This window comes from Emys orbicularis, chromosome 1 (assembly GCF_028017835.1).
Source record: "Emys orbicularis isolate rEmyOrb1 chromosome 1, rEmyOrb1.hap1, whole genome shotgun sequence".
NCBI classification, from domain to species: Eukaryota; Metazoa; Chordata; order Testudines; family Emydidae; genus Emys; species Emys orbicularis.
In genome coordinates, this window is record NC_088683.1 from 365380532 (window position 1) to 365392483 (window position 11952).

At 46.6% G+C, this 11952-nt stretch overlaps 1 protein-coding gene across 1 annotated transcript; it reads left to right on the forward strand.

Annotated features, from left to right (window-relative positions):
• The first annotated feature begins 345 nt into the window (after positions 1–345).
• Positions 346–1354, forward strand: LOC135883769 (olfactory receptor 51G2-like). The gene has a single exon (XM_065411016.1). It carries the CDS (start codon positions 419–421, stop codon positions 1352–1354), a length of 936 nt encoding a protein of 311 aa, XP_065267088.1. The 5' UTR covers positions 346–418.
• The last annotated feature ends 10598 nt before the right edge of the window (positions 1355–11952 follow it).

An 11952-nucleotide genomic window follows, 5' to 3' on the forward strand; every position in this document is an offset into this window, starting at 1 on the left:
TGGGTAACCAGAAAATCTAATTACAGTAGGGAGAAGTCTTGGAATTGTTCTAAACGCTTCCTGATTTACACCACAAAATATGCCTAACTAGTGGGTGTCAGGGGTAACATTCCATGGGAGCATGATATCTTATAGCTGCCCATTGCCGGGCTTCTTCCACCTTCCGCTGCAGCATCTGGAACTGACCACTGGATACTGGGCTAGATGGACTGCAGGTCTGATCCAGTCTGGCAATGCCTATCTTCCTCTCAGTGGTATAAATTCAAGACTATGTTTTTGCTGATCTTCCTTGACCTCTTTGCTGTCTTTAAATAGCCACTGAGAGCGGAAAGATGTCTTGTTAAATATCATCTAGTCTCCTGTTCTTTCTCCTTTCAGGAAGGAAAGTTCAGAACTCCTCAGACCTGCCCAGTACATTATGTCAGCTGTCAATAACACCAAATTCAGCTATGAAGAGTTCCTTCTCACTGGGATACCTGGGCTGGAAGACGTCCATCTCTGGATCTCTGTCCCCTTCTTTTTAATATATGGTATTTCTATAGTAGGAAATTCAGTCATTCTGTTCATCATAAAAACTGATCCAAGCCTCCATGAGCCCATGTACATTTTCCTTTCCATGTTGGCCATCACAGACCTTGCCTTATCGATAGCCACCATGCCGACGACACTGGGTATATTCTTGTTTAACTCTAGGGAGATCAGCCCCAATGCGTGTTTTGCCCAGCTGTTCTTCATCCACTCGCTTTCAAAAATTGAATCCTCCGTGCTCCTGTTGATGGCCTTTGACCGTTTCATCGCGATCCGTGACCCACTGAGATATGCTTCCATCTTAACCCCACCAAGAATAGGCAAGATGGGACTGGTACTAGTGCTAAGAGGGGTGGCCGTAGTATTCCCACTCCCCTTTCTACTGAAACGGTTCCGATACTGTCGAACCAATGTCCTCTCCCATTCCTACTGCCTACACCAGGAGGTCATGAAGATGGCTTGTTCGGACATCACAGTCAACAGTATCTATGGCTTGTTCATAATAGTCTCCACAGTGGGGTTGGACTCACTGCTCATCCTGCTATCTTATGTGATGATCCTCAAAACAGTGCTGAGCATCACATCCCACGCGGAGTGCCTCAGGGCTCTGAACACCTGCGTCTCCCACCTCTGCGCCGTCCTGCTCTTCTACACACCAGAGATCGGCCTTTCTGTGATACACAGATTTGGGAATAGCTCTTCTCACTTGCTTCAGATTCTTCTGGGCTACATCGCCCTTCTGGTCCCGCCCCTGATGAACCCAATTGTGTACAGCGTGAAAAGCAAACACCTTCGTGCGAGGATAATCAGGGTGTTCATCAAGTGAAGGGTCAGTTCATCACCAGGCTCCAGCATTGGTTACATGGGAGATGAAAAACACGGGCCACCTATTCCATCCTGGACCTTTACATCCAAGATGACATGAGCTTCTGACCTCCACACTGTAGAGAGAGGTTCAGATGGGTTCTAAGGCCTGGAGCAATGGGAGAGGTGCTGGTGAGGGAGGCTAGCACACTGGGGGAAGGTGACCAAGACAGGCAGCAGCATGTACAAAGTGACTATGTTCGGGGTGAGCCAGGGGACCGGTGGGATGTTGGTCCATAATGAGCCCTATCCGTGGAGGCTCCAGCCTTAGAATTCCTGTTGATACAGTCAATAAAGAGAAGGGAGGTGGATGTTGTTTCCCATTACACCTGGTCTGTCACTGTCCCGTCTCTGGTTAAACATCCAAGAGCCATGAAAAAATCTGCAGAGCTGTTCTGCAGTCAACGTTCTGGCCCTTCCTGAGCACTTTTGGTGCTGCGTGATCCATTGGCACTTCACCAGCTGTGGACAGGGGCTATTCAAGGGGCACAGACATCCACCTTTCCTCTATGCCCTCAGCCAGATGTTTGTGACTGAGTTGTGTCAGAGTCATGATTAACGCAGGAGCCCCAGAAGAAGCCATTTAGTCAGCCCCTCCCCCATTGATGGCTCTGTGCACTGTGCATGTGCTGAGCCCACCCCCATCCGTCTGTAAAGCCCCCGAAGCAGAGCAGAGCTGCGTGTGTGAGTGAGGGTCTGACACACAGGAGACCTGGCAAGAGACTCAGGCCCAGGTTCCCTCTCTGTCCTCGCCATTTGTCCTGCCCCAGCTGCTTGCAAAGGGAGGGAAACGGGCCTCATCTCCCCCACAGAGACATGGCTAGCTCCTATCCCAGCCCAGCCCATTCACTGTAGGGTGACCACCTTTTCAAAAGGCAAAAGGAGGACACATGCAGGAGCCTCATTCCTTCTGAGACCTCACTCCCCCATTCTTCCTCCTTGAGGCCCTACCTCCTACTAATCTTCTTCCCTGAGGCACCTCCCTCTGCCCCATCTCTTCCCCCATGACCCCTCATCTCTCCTCTTCCCCCGAGGCTCTGCCCCCTCTCCAGTGCACAATCCAGGGCCAGGCCCTGGTAAGAGCTGTCCAAGGATCCAGAGCCACTGTGAGGAGCTCCAGACCCTCCACCTCCTCTGGACAGGAGGCTGGGGGCCCAAGAGCAGCCCCCAGCCTGTGTCCCCACCCCCCCAGGATGTACAACCCAGGGAAGGAGGAGAGTCGGGGGCTCCACACAGCAGCATGGACTCCTGGGGTAGCTCTTACCACAGCCCGGCTCCGACCTGGCCGGGGGCGGAGCATCAGGGGAAGTAGAGGAACAGGGGGCAGGGCCTAGTGGGAAGAGATGGGGCAGGAGGCGGAGCTTGAGGGGGAAAAGGAGAAGCAAAGGGGTGTGGCAAGACTGAACCAACGCTGAGCCCAGCAAGCAGGGCGGTGGGGAGGCTGCTGAGTAAAAGAGGAGTATGAGGCCATAGGGTAGGAGAGTTTGTGGTTTGGAGAAAACTGAATTAATGCGACCCCACAAAGGGGGTTCTTGTTTTAAGTATTCCATGCTGAGAGTAAGTCATTGCAAGGATCTTAGAGGACATTAGCGGGAAGAGCAGGGTGCCTGCAGGGCTTCCTCAGGGTCCAAGGTGGCCCCCATCCTCAGGGACTTGGCCAGAGTATGATGTGTTACCAATGGGCATAGGTCAGCCCAGGCCCCAGGCTGCTCTAAACTCCACTGTGGCAGGGGGAGAACAGGCCAGAGAATCAAACCCCTGGAACTGGCTCCTTGCCATCCCCGCTCTCCGCAGCACACAGGGGAGCTCTGCTGGTGCAGTAGAGAATCCAGCCAGGCCTGTCACCGCTCAGATGTCTGGAAGGCTGGTCCTGTGGTCTGGGCATGTTTCTGCGACTCAAGACAGCTGGGTTTGATTCCCTGACGTGTGTGACCATGGGAAAGCCATTGGGTGTTTTTGAGCCTATGCACAGGTGGATAATAGCCCTGCCCTGCCTCACAGCAGTGGCAGAAGGATAAATACATTCAAGGTGCTCAGATACCCTAAGATCAGAGCTATGTCAGCATCCCATGGAGCAACACCTCTGACATTTGTTTATAAAAGGCCTCTTACCACAGCCTCCTCTGACATATGGCTTCTGGGAAGTTCCCTGACTCCAGCACCTTGGTGTCTGTGGCAGAGGTTGGGGAGCTCTGCGGTGACAGTGAGGGGTAGGTAGTGGATTTCTGAGGGGAATGATGGAGTGTCACAGGGATGCCGAGCGTTTCAGCACAGTCACTGGATCGGTGTTTCCAGCCATTGAGGCTGAATGGATCTAACTGCCAAACAATGAAGCAAAGGCCACAGGGGCCTCATCCTAGATGTCTGTGTAGGGATATTAAAGAAGGTACTAACAGTGATTCCCCCAAGTGACAGTGACCCCCTCATAATTTATCCCCCACACTTTAAAATCCAACAGTTTCACCAAGTACAAAAATCTCTTGGGGCTTCTGTTAAAACTTGTAAGCTACTGTCTGTAAAAACCATTGATTATATCTATCCTGTGAAAGACACTTTATTACTATGTAAAACTTACAAACAAGTTAATTGACTTTGTTCTTAAAGTAATTGATACAATGTAAACAAACACTATAAGCCATTAAGTGACTTTCACTTCATTGTAATAGCAACGGCTCCTAGGACAGACCCCCACCCTCTGTGATTAAAGGGCCGGGAGTCTCAAATGAATTAGCACACACCCCGAAAGTGGTGGAAACAGTAAATTAAAATATGGTTAAGATATGGAATGTATGCTGATGAATGCTTAATATACATGAATGGTTAGGGAGGTGCCAGCCTAGAAAGGGAGTATCCATTGGCCGAAGAATGTGTCAAGTGGATGACCAGACAACCACCGGAGGGTAAACTGGGATCCACCCCATCACCTGAAAGGATGAGAAACGCAAACTTTGGACAGTTTGGAGCCACCAGGAATGTGCCCAGGAATGTGTCCAGGAATGTGCCATCTGCTGATTGAGTCAGCAACAGCAGAATGAAACAGCTCCCATAGACTAACATAGGAATTAATTCCTATAAGAATGGACGCTCAAGACTGATGATTTGGAGTCTCTGGTTCTGATGCCAACCTCCAGAAGCATCAGGTGCATCTGACACAGACTCGGATCCATCCTCATGACCAAGATACCTGGCCAGTAACTTGGCATAAGCAACTTCTAGGCTGGTAACTATAACACCTATACAGAACTTAAATAAATAATTGTGTGAATATATATATATATATATATATATATATATATATATATATATATATATATATATATATATATATATATATATATGTGTGTGTGTGTGTGTGTGTGTGTGTGTGTCTATAAGAAATAAGTAGTAATAAAAATAAGTAGTCAAAACAACCTTGTTTACTTTTATCTTTTGCTTTATCCTTATATTTACAATAAATGTGGCATCTTTGCCTTATCCCTCTTAATAAGATCTTCCCGGTTTTTATTCTATTGGTATAACATCTGGCTGGGAGAAAGCAGTCTGAGGGCAAAGGTCAGCTCCATACCTTGGCCCTGTAACACGGACATGGCTGAGCGTGGGGACTGGGCCCAGGCTCACACCAGGAGGCTTTGAGAAAAGGCTGCTTCCACAAGAAAGGGGCTGTAGGCTGCGTGTCCGTCCCTCCTTGTCAGTCTCTGAGGGAGCCCATGCCTCCTTGCTGTCATATAACTGAACAGGGGAGCTCAAAGCGTCCTATGGCTGGGCAGAACAGTACGGCTCTCCTAGTTGGGCCCAGCAGCGGGGGTACTGGCATCGGGGGTACTGTGGTCCCTCTTTGTCACTCTCTGAGGGAGGACGCGCCTCCTCGCTACAGGGGCACATAGATGGGAAGATGCTCTCAGACACACAGGGAAACTGGGCTGGGTCCCAAGAGCTCCTTGGCATCCCAAAAGAATGTAGGTTGGGCCAGTCCTGGTTCTTTATCTCCAGAGCAAAGCCTGTCTAACTTAGCTTGTAGTGATACGTGCGATAGATGAGTGTAAACATGGGACAGCTCCCTGTTATTTTAAAACCATTTTCTCTAATGCTTTGTGCTGTTTCTTAATAAAACTGCTAGTTTTAAGGAGACTGATGATGACTGTATAACTCTGGTCACAAGCACCCGAAGGGAAGGGACTGAGGTGATCCATCAGACCTGCTTGGTGATAAGCACTTAGCATAGATGGGGTGTTGTTCTCACTTCGACGAGTGGGACAATTGTGAGATTCCCACCAAGACAGGAAAGGACCCAATTTAGAGGGTAAAGAAACCATATATCCTGGTTTTACTGTGACAATCCCGATTCTTCTTGGCCAACATCTATCCTTGTTGAGTGCCTATCAGCATTCAGAGTAGCAACTTGTTCAAGTTGCATCCAAGATAATGATCCACTCAAGACAATGATTCACGGAGTCATAGAATTTAAGGCCAGAAAGAGCTATTAGGTTCTCAAACTGGGGGGTGGGCCCTCCTGGGGGGTGCAGAATGTATACGGGGGGGGGGGTGAAGAAACTTTAGGGAAGAAACCTTTCTGTGCACAACCCACTGCAATGAATAACTAGCCCAGCTGATTTCTCCAGACAGATCTGGTCCTCAGATTCACTGTGCGTTTGACTCTAGGCGGTGCTGTGCATTTTGATGGTTTTCTTTTAAGCTCGTGTAGCATTATGCAATGACATTACCATCTGTACGTGGATCTGTTTGCTACGGCGCGGTGTGCACATTTCATTCTAAGCAAGGACCACAGTCACAGTTTTGCTTTTTCTCTGATTCCAATGCATCGTTGGTTCATTCATGCAACAAAAAAATAAAACTCAAGTGAAAAACAAAGAAGCCGAACCTGATTCAGTTTGAGTCCTTCCCCCACATATATCATTATATGTATTTGTGTGGCAGGTGAGGGGGGCATAAACTCTTAGAGACACAAAGAAGGGGCCGGGGTGTGATCAAATAAGTTTGAGGAACCACTGATCTAATCTGACCTCCTGCGTAGCACAGGCTGCAGAATTTTACCCAGTTACCCCTGTATTGATCCCAATGACTTGTGTTTGACCAACGCATCACTTTTGTTCCTCTAAAGCGTGTCTTCCAGGAAGGCATCCAGTCTTGGTTTGGAGGTATCAGGAGAATTCCCCACCTTCCTTGGGAGTTTATTTCACTAGTTAAGCACCCTCACTGTTAAAAAAGTGTGCCTCATTTCCAAATTTAATTTGTCTGGCTTCAGTTTCCTGCCATTGGTTCTTGTTATACCTTTCTCTCTTAGATTAAAGAGCCCGTTAGTAGCTGGTATTTCATCCCTGTGAAAGTGCTTGTCCACTGTCATCAAGTCAGCTCCCAATCTTCCCTACATCTACTCACTGCACCCCTGTTTATTCAGCCAGCGGTAAGTTGGAAATGACAGAGGAGGAGAAAGACCTGGGTGTATTGGTCAGCCCCAGGATGACTGTGAGCCACCGATGTGATGCGGCTGTGAACAAGGCAGATGAGATCCTAGAATGTGTCAGGTGAGATAGGGAACTATTAATATCCTTATACAAGGCACTGATGAGACCTAATCTGGCAAACTGTGTAAAATTCTGGTCAATCGTATTCTAGAAAGAAGAATTGAGACTGGAACAGGTGCGGAGAAGGGCTCCTAAGGCAATGGAGGGCCTGGCTTATGAGGAGACTAAAGAACGTGGCTGGTTTAGCCTAAAACAACACAGGCTGAGCTGGGATTTGATTGCTCTATAAATACGCCAGTGGTGGGGGGTAAACGCCAGGGAGGGAGACGAGCTCCTGAAGCTAAAGGCCAGTGTTGGCAAAAGAACAAACGGGGATCAACTGGTCAGGAGCAAACTGTGTCTGGAAAGGAGAAGGAGGTTTCTGACCATCTGAGCAGGGAGGTTCTGGAACAGCCGCCCAACAGGAGCAGTGCGGATTGGGGGGGGAAACAACTCAGCTTGTTTTAAGATGGAGCCATGATTCTGTATGGAATCTGGGGGACACTTTAGGGTATTACGAATACCAGTATTGTATAATTGCAATGAGTTATGCCAGATATGCCATGTAAGATATCTGCAAATATTATAATTTGCCAGATACGATAATTTTGTTTATATGTTTGTATCACCTTTGTATTATGAGTTATAGATAAGTATGTATGTCTGTATTTCAAACTTGTGCTATGCTTCTGGGTGACATCCTCAGACAGTCTGGCATCAGCACTGTGTAGCTTGCTTGATGGCCCATTAAAGCACCATCAACTATACAATTGACCCATTGAGAGAAGGCAGACACACCATATGACTCAGCAAGGCATGCAGGGGCGTGCCTATGGACAGAAAAGTCTTTCAAGCCATGTGCTGGGCAGCTTGTGTTTGAAACAAAGGACGCACAGGCCACATGGCGAGAGACTATAAAAGACAGCTGCATCTTCTCCATTTTGTCTTCAGTCCAGCTTCTTACCTCTGGAGGACCTTTGCTACACACTGAAGCTCTGAACAAAGGATTGAATGACCCATCCAAACTGTGGATGTGATCCAGAGGGACTTTCAAACCAGCAAACTCACCAATACTGCAGGAACCTGATATATGGCCCTGCTGGGCTGCCCCTCGCTCTCATACTGACCGCACCCGCTCTGTCTCTTGAACTGAAATATCGCACTACTGTGTATGCTACATTTCTGAACTTGAAATAAAACCAGGATAAATTTGCCCTTTTAAAGGAAAACTAGAGTGATTCGTTCCAACACCTGGATAGCTATATAAATATTTATTAGACAAGAATATATCAAAATTACTTTTCTTCAGAAATAACTACTATTCTTTCCTTGGCTTTATAGCTCTGATATTAATGACACCTAAAAAGATTGAATAAAACTTTTCTGCCTGACTGGTTTTGAAGAATTCTGAATGCAAAATGTTGGTCACTTTGTGGCTAGGTGGATTCTTCCAGGTTCCAGGAATCCTCTCAAATACCCCATGGCCAAAAAAGTCACCCAAGTAGTAGTATGTTGACGCAGTCTCTGGATTCTAGCAATATTTTTGTTTCACCTCAGAAATAAAGTACAAAAATACATCCGATTTTTACAGTAAACATTTTGTAAAAGATTTCACATAGATATTTTTTAAAATATGTATAAAAAGTTAAGTGGCATCAAATTCATCAAATTGTATTTGAGTAAGTATTTTTAAGATCACCTAACCAACTTAGTGCAATGGTTACCATTTTGGCTTTCCTAGGTTGAGAATCTCCCTTCACATACATAGTTAGCTTTATAAATATATTTAAAACCACTCGGATTATAAGAGTGAGAATAAAATCCCTCACCCAGTGCTCTTTGATTAAACCTTAATTTCCAAAATATTTCCCTTTATGTATTGGAACAGTAATTATGGTTTGCACCACTATATGTTCAGACAGTTACATCACACTCATCACTATATCTTTAAACAGGTATAGCATTTTTCTTCAAAGAATCTCAAGACATTTTACAAGGTTTATATCCTCACAATACACCTGAGAAGTAGCTACACATTATTAGATCCAAGCACAAAGGGGCTAGTTAGAGGCTCTGTATTACTGTTGTATTACAAAGAATAAATCATAATTATACAGATGGGGAAAGGTAAAGTAATTTCTCCAAGACCACATAATAAATCAATGGCAGAGCCAGAAATGGATTTGAGGAGCCCTGATTCAAATTTCCCCTTTCTAACCACAACAGCCACTATTGGGGGTGAGGGTTTGCCTTATGCTTTCACTTAGAGCTTGTGAAAACAAAACGAACCATTTCTCAAGTTTGAAACCGAATGCAGGAATCAGAATATGAAGATCCTAGTATTAAAATTTACATTAGAAATAGTCAAATCTCACTGGTTTAAATTGTCCTAATAGCACAGGAGATGCAGTTTTATCATAAGTCTTGTGATATTTGGTATTTTCCTTAAGTTCTGGTTTGTTGAGGGTCCTCCTTGGACTACAGGACAATCTTAGTTTGCATTTTTTTTTAAAAAGTAAGTTTCCAGCCTTTATGTTTGTTGGATGAAAAACAAGAAACAAACAAAACCTTTAAGATCTAATCCCTAAAGGCTCCAAAACCAGAAGGCAAATAAAACTATTTTTTTCTGTTCTGACACAGGTTAGCAGAGAATCTGAACTGGCAACAGAAAATGGGGCTCCCAGTAGGACAATAATTCTTTATTCTTGCTAGGAACCCGTCAGTGGATTTTGGGGAATAATGTTATTCAGTCAGTTAGTCTTTCCTGGCGTACTGCACCCGCTGGTGATGTCTAACTAATAATAATTAAGAGCCAAGTTTATTTCATGCAAATTGTGTCCAGCGCCATAGATTCGCTGGTCAGAGTAAACACGCGCTGTATAATATTAAAGTATCCTTCCTAAGGAAATAACAGGAGGAGAGAGAAACCAAAAACATCTGTGTATCGCAATAGGGAACCGAGCAGTTTCTTTGTTACTGACTGCACCAAGATGTGACTGTTCAGGGAGCATGGGAGAGGAATGTATCTGAATAATTAAAACTAATAGTTTAGCTTTGATGTAAATAGGTGTGGATGACTACAGATGCACTGCACTTCAGGCTCAAGAAAATGCTGATAGATCTGAGCCTTAAGTGGCTTACCCAAGGTCTGTGATGGAGCAGGGAAGCTCCCAAGTCCTATGCTAGCACCTTAACCACTGCACCCTTGTCTCTCTTTTATGTTTCATCCTCATCTGTGACTCTCCATACTTTCATTGTCTGTCATTAATGTAATCTTCTTCTAAACAAGATTGTAGTAGCGCAATGCACTGAAGTAACTGTATGTTTAAATATGTATTACGACTAAGTCTATAACTCACTGATTCCAGACCTCTGTGATGTAGTTTGCTTCAGCGGTCAGTGGCTAAAGCTGGTGCTGAAGGCAGGACTGGGAGTCTCCCCTCTGTGACTGCGGCTGGAGCCAGAGCTAGAACCGGGACCCTTTGCTCCCCTGCCCTGCAACTGGATCTGACTTTGCAACCAGGATCCTGCGCCCCTGTCCTGCAGCTTCAGCCAGGGGCTGGAACCGGAGCCCTGTGCCCCTGGCCCCGTGGCTTCTACTGGGGGCTGGAGCTGGGGCCATGAGTCCTTGCCCTGTGGCTTGTGGTGCGGGCTGCAGCAGGGGCCGTACAACCCCTCTCGCAGCTTCCTAGGGTCCCCTCTCATGGCTCTGTGCACCTGTGTCTGTCGTCGTCTCTCCCAATGTGTCTTGATATTTCACTCTTGGGATCTGGTCACCCTAAAGAAGACTCACCAGGTGGGGGATAAGCTTCCCCTGGGCCTATTGTTTCCCCAATGTCCCATTACTCTGAATAGGCCCTTCACAACCGCAAGGGACTTCCCCTACTGGAATGATCCGAGACAAATTTCAATGTATGGAGCTTATGGAATCTCCCTTCCCTGGCCTGCACCCTGGGTTTGTAATGCAGGAAAGGGGCTGCTGGGGAGAAAATAGTCCTTTCTTCTTCTTATTATTATTATTTTTCTATTTTATTTTATTTCAGCAAGATCACAGCTGTGACAGCATCGTCGTTACCGCTAGGCTGCCCCCGAGGTAGCCCTGTGAGTAATCAGAGCCATAGGAACAGTGATGAGAAACCCGGATTCCAGGAATAGAGCCTGCAGCAGGGCTGGGGCTGCAGTCCAGGTGGGCAGCATCACCCCACGTCCCCTGTGATTTGGCCTCCTGCAGTTTGCCATTGGCTCTCACGGGGGGTTAAAGCTGGTGCACATGAAGCCAAGCAGCTAAGGTTCCCTGATGGCCAAGTGGCCCCCAAGGAAATGTGCAATCATGCTTCATAAAGACAGTTACCTCCCTATCTGAACAGACACTGCCTGCTGCCCTGCAACCTCTCTGATGACTCCTTGTCCTTTAGGGTGAAGACCTCTGATCTCAGCGGCTCCCCTTCTAGCAGGAATTGGGTACGTTGGCAGGTTTCACTAGCTTTAAAATGCGAAGTGAAGGGGAAAGGCTGCAAGCTGTTTACATGTTCCAATGTTCTGTGCTGCAGCACATGACTCAACTGGGCTCTCAGGGTCACTCAGCGATGGAGCTGGAGGGCAGGCAGCTAGGTAGCTTGGGAACCCCTCCGCTATATGTGCCTATGCTGCACACTTGCTTATTTAAGCTACACAGAGATTCAAAATGATCTCAGAGTGTTAAAAAAAAATGCCCCGGGTAGATTTCTCAGTGGTTCCCATTTCTCGAGGTGCCGTGTGCTCTGGGCCCAATCCTGCCAGGGGCTGAGGGAGAAGAGACCTCACGGAATATCAGTGATTAGTTCACAAATCACCTCCAGGTTTATTTGTTCCTGGAAATTTAATCAGCAAATGCATTTTCAAAGATTTTATTCTCTGGTTCTATTGTGAAGGCAGGAATTCAGAGCTGCTTTGGTCTGTTGTAACAGGTCATATAAGGCATATTTCTGTTTCCTGACTGGCTGAGGGCTCTAGAATCTCTGTCCTGTAGATACTCCTCAGAGTTACAGGGCTACAGGCA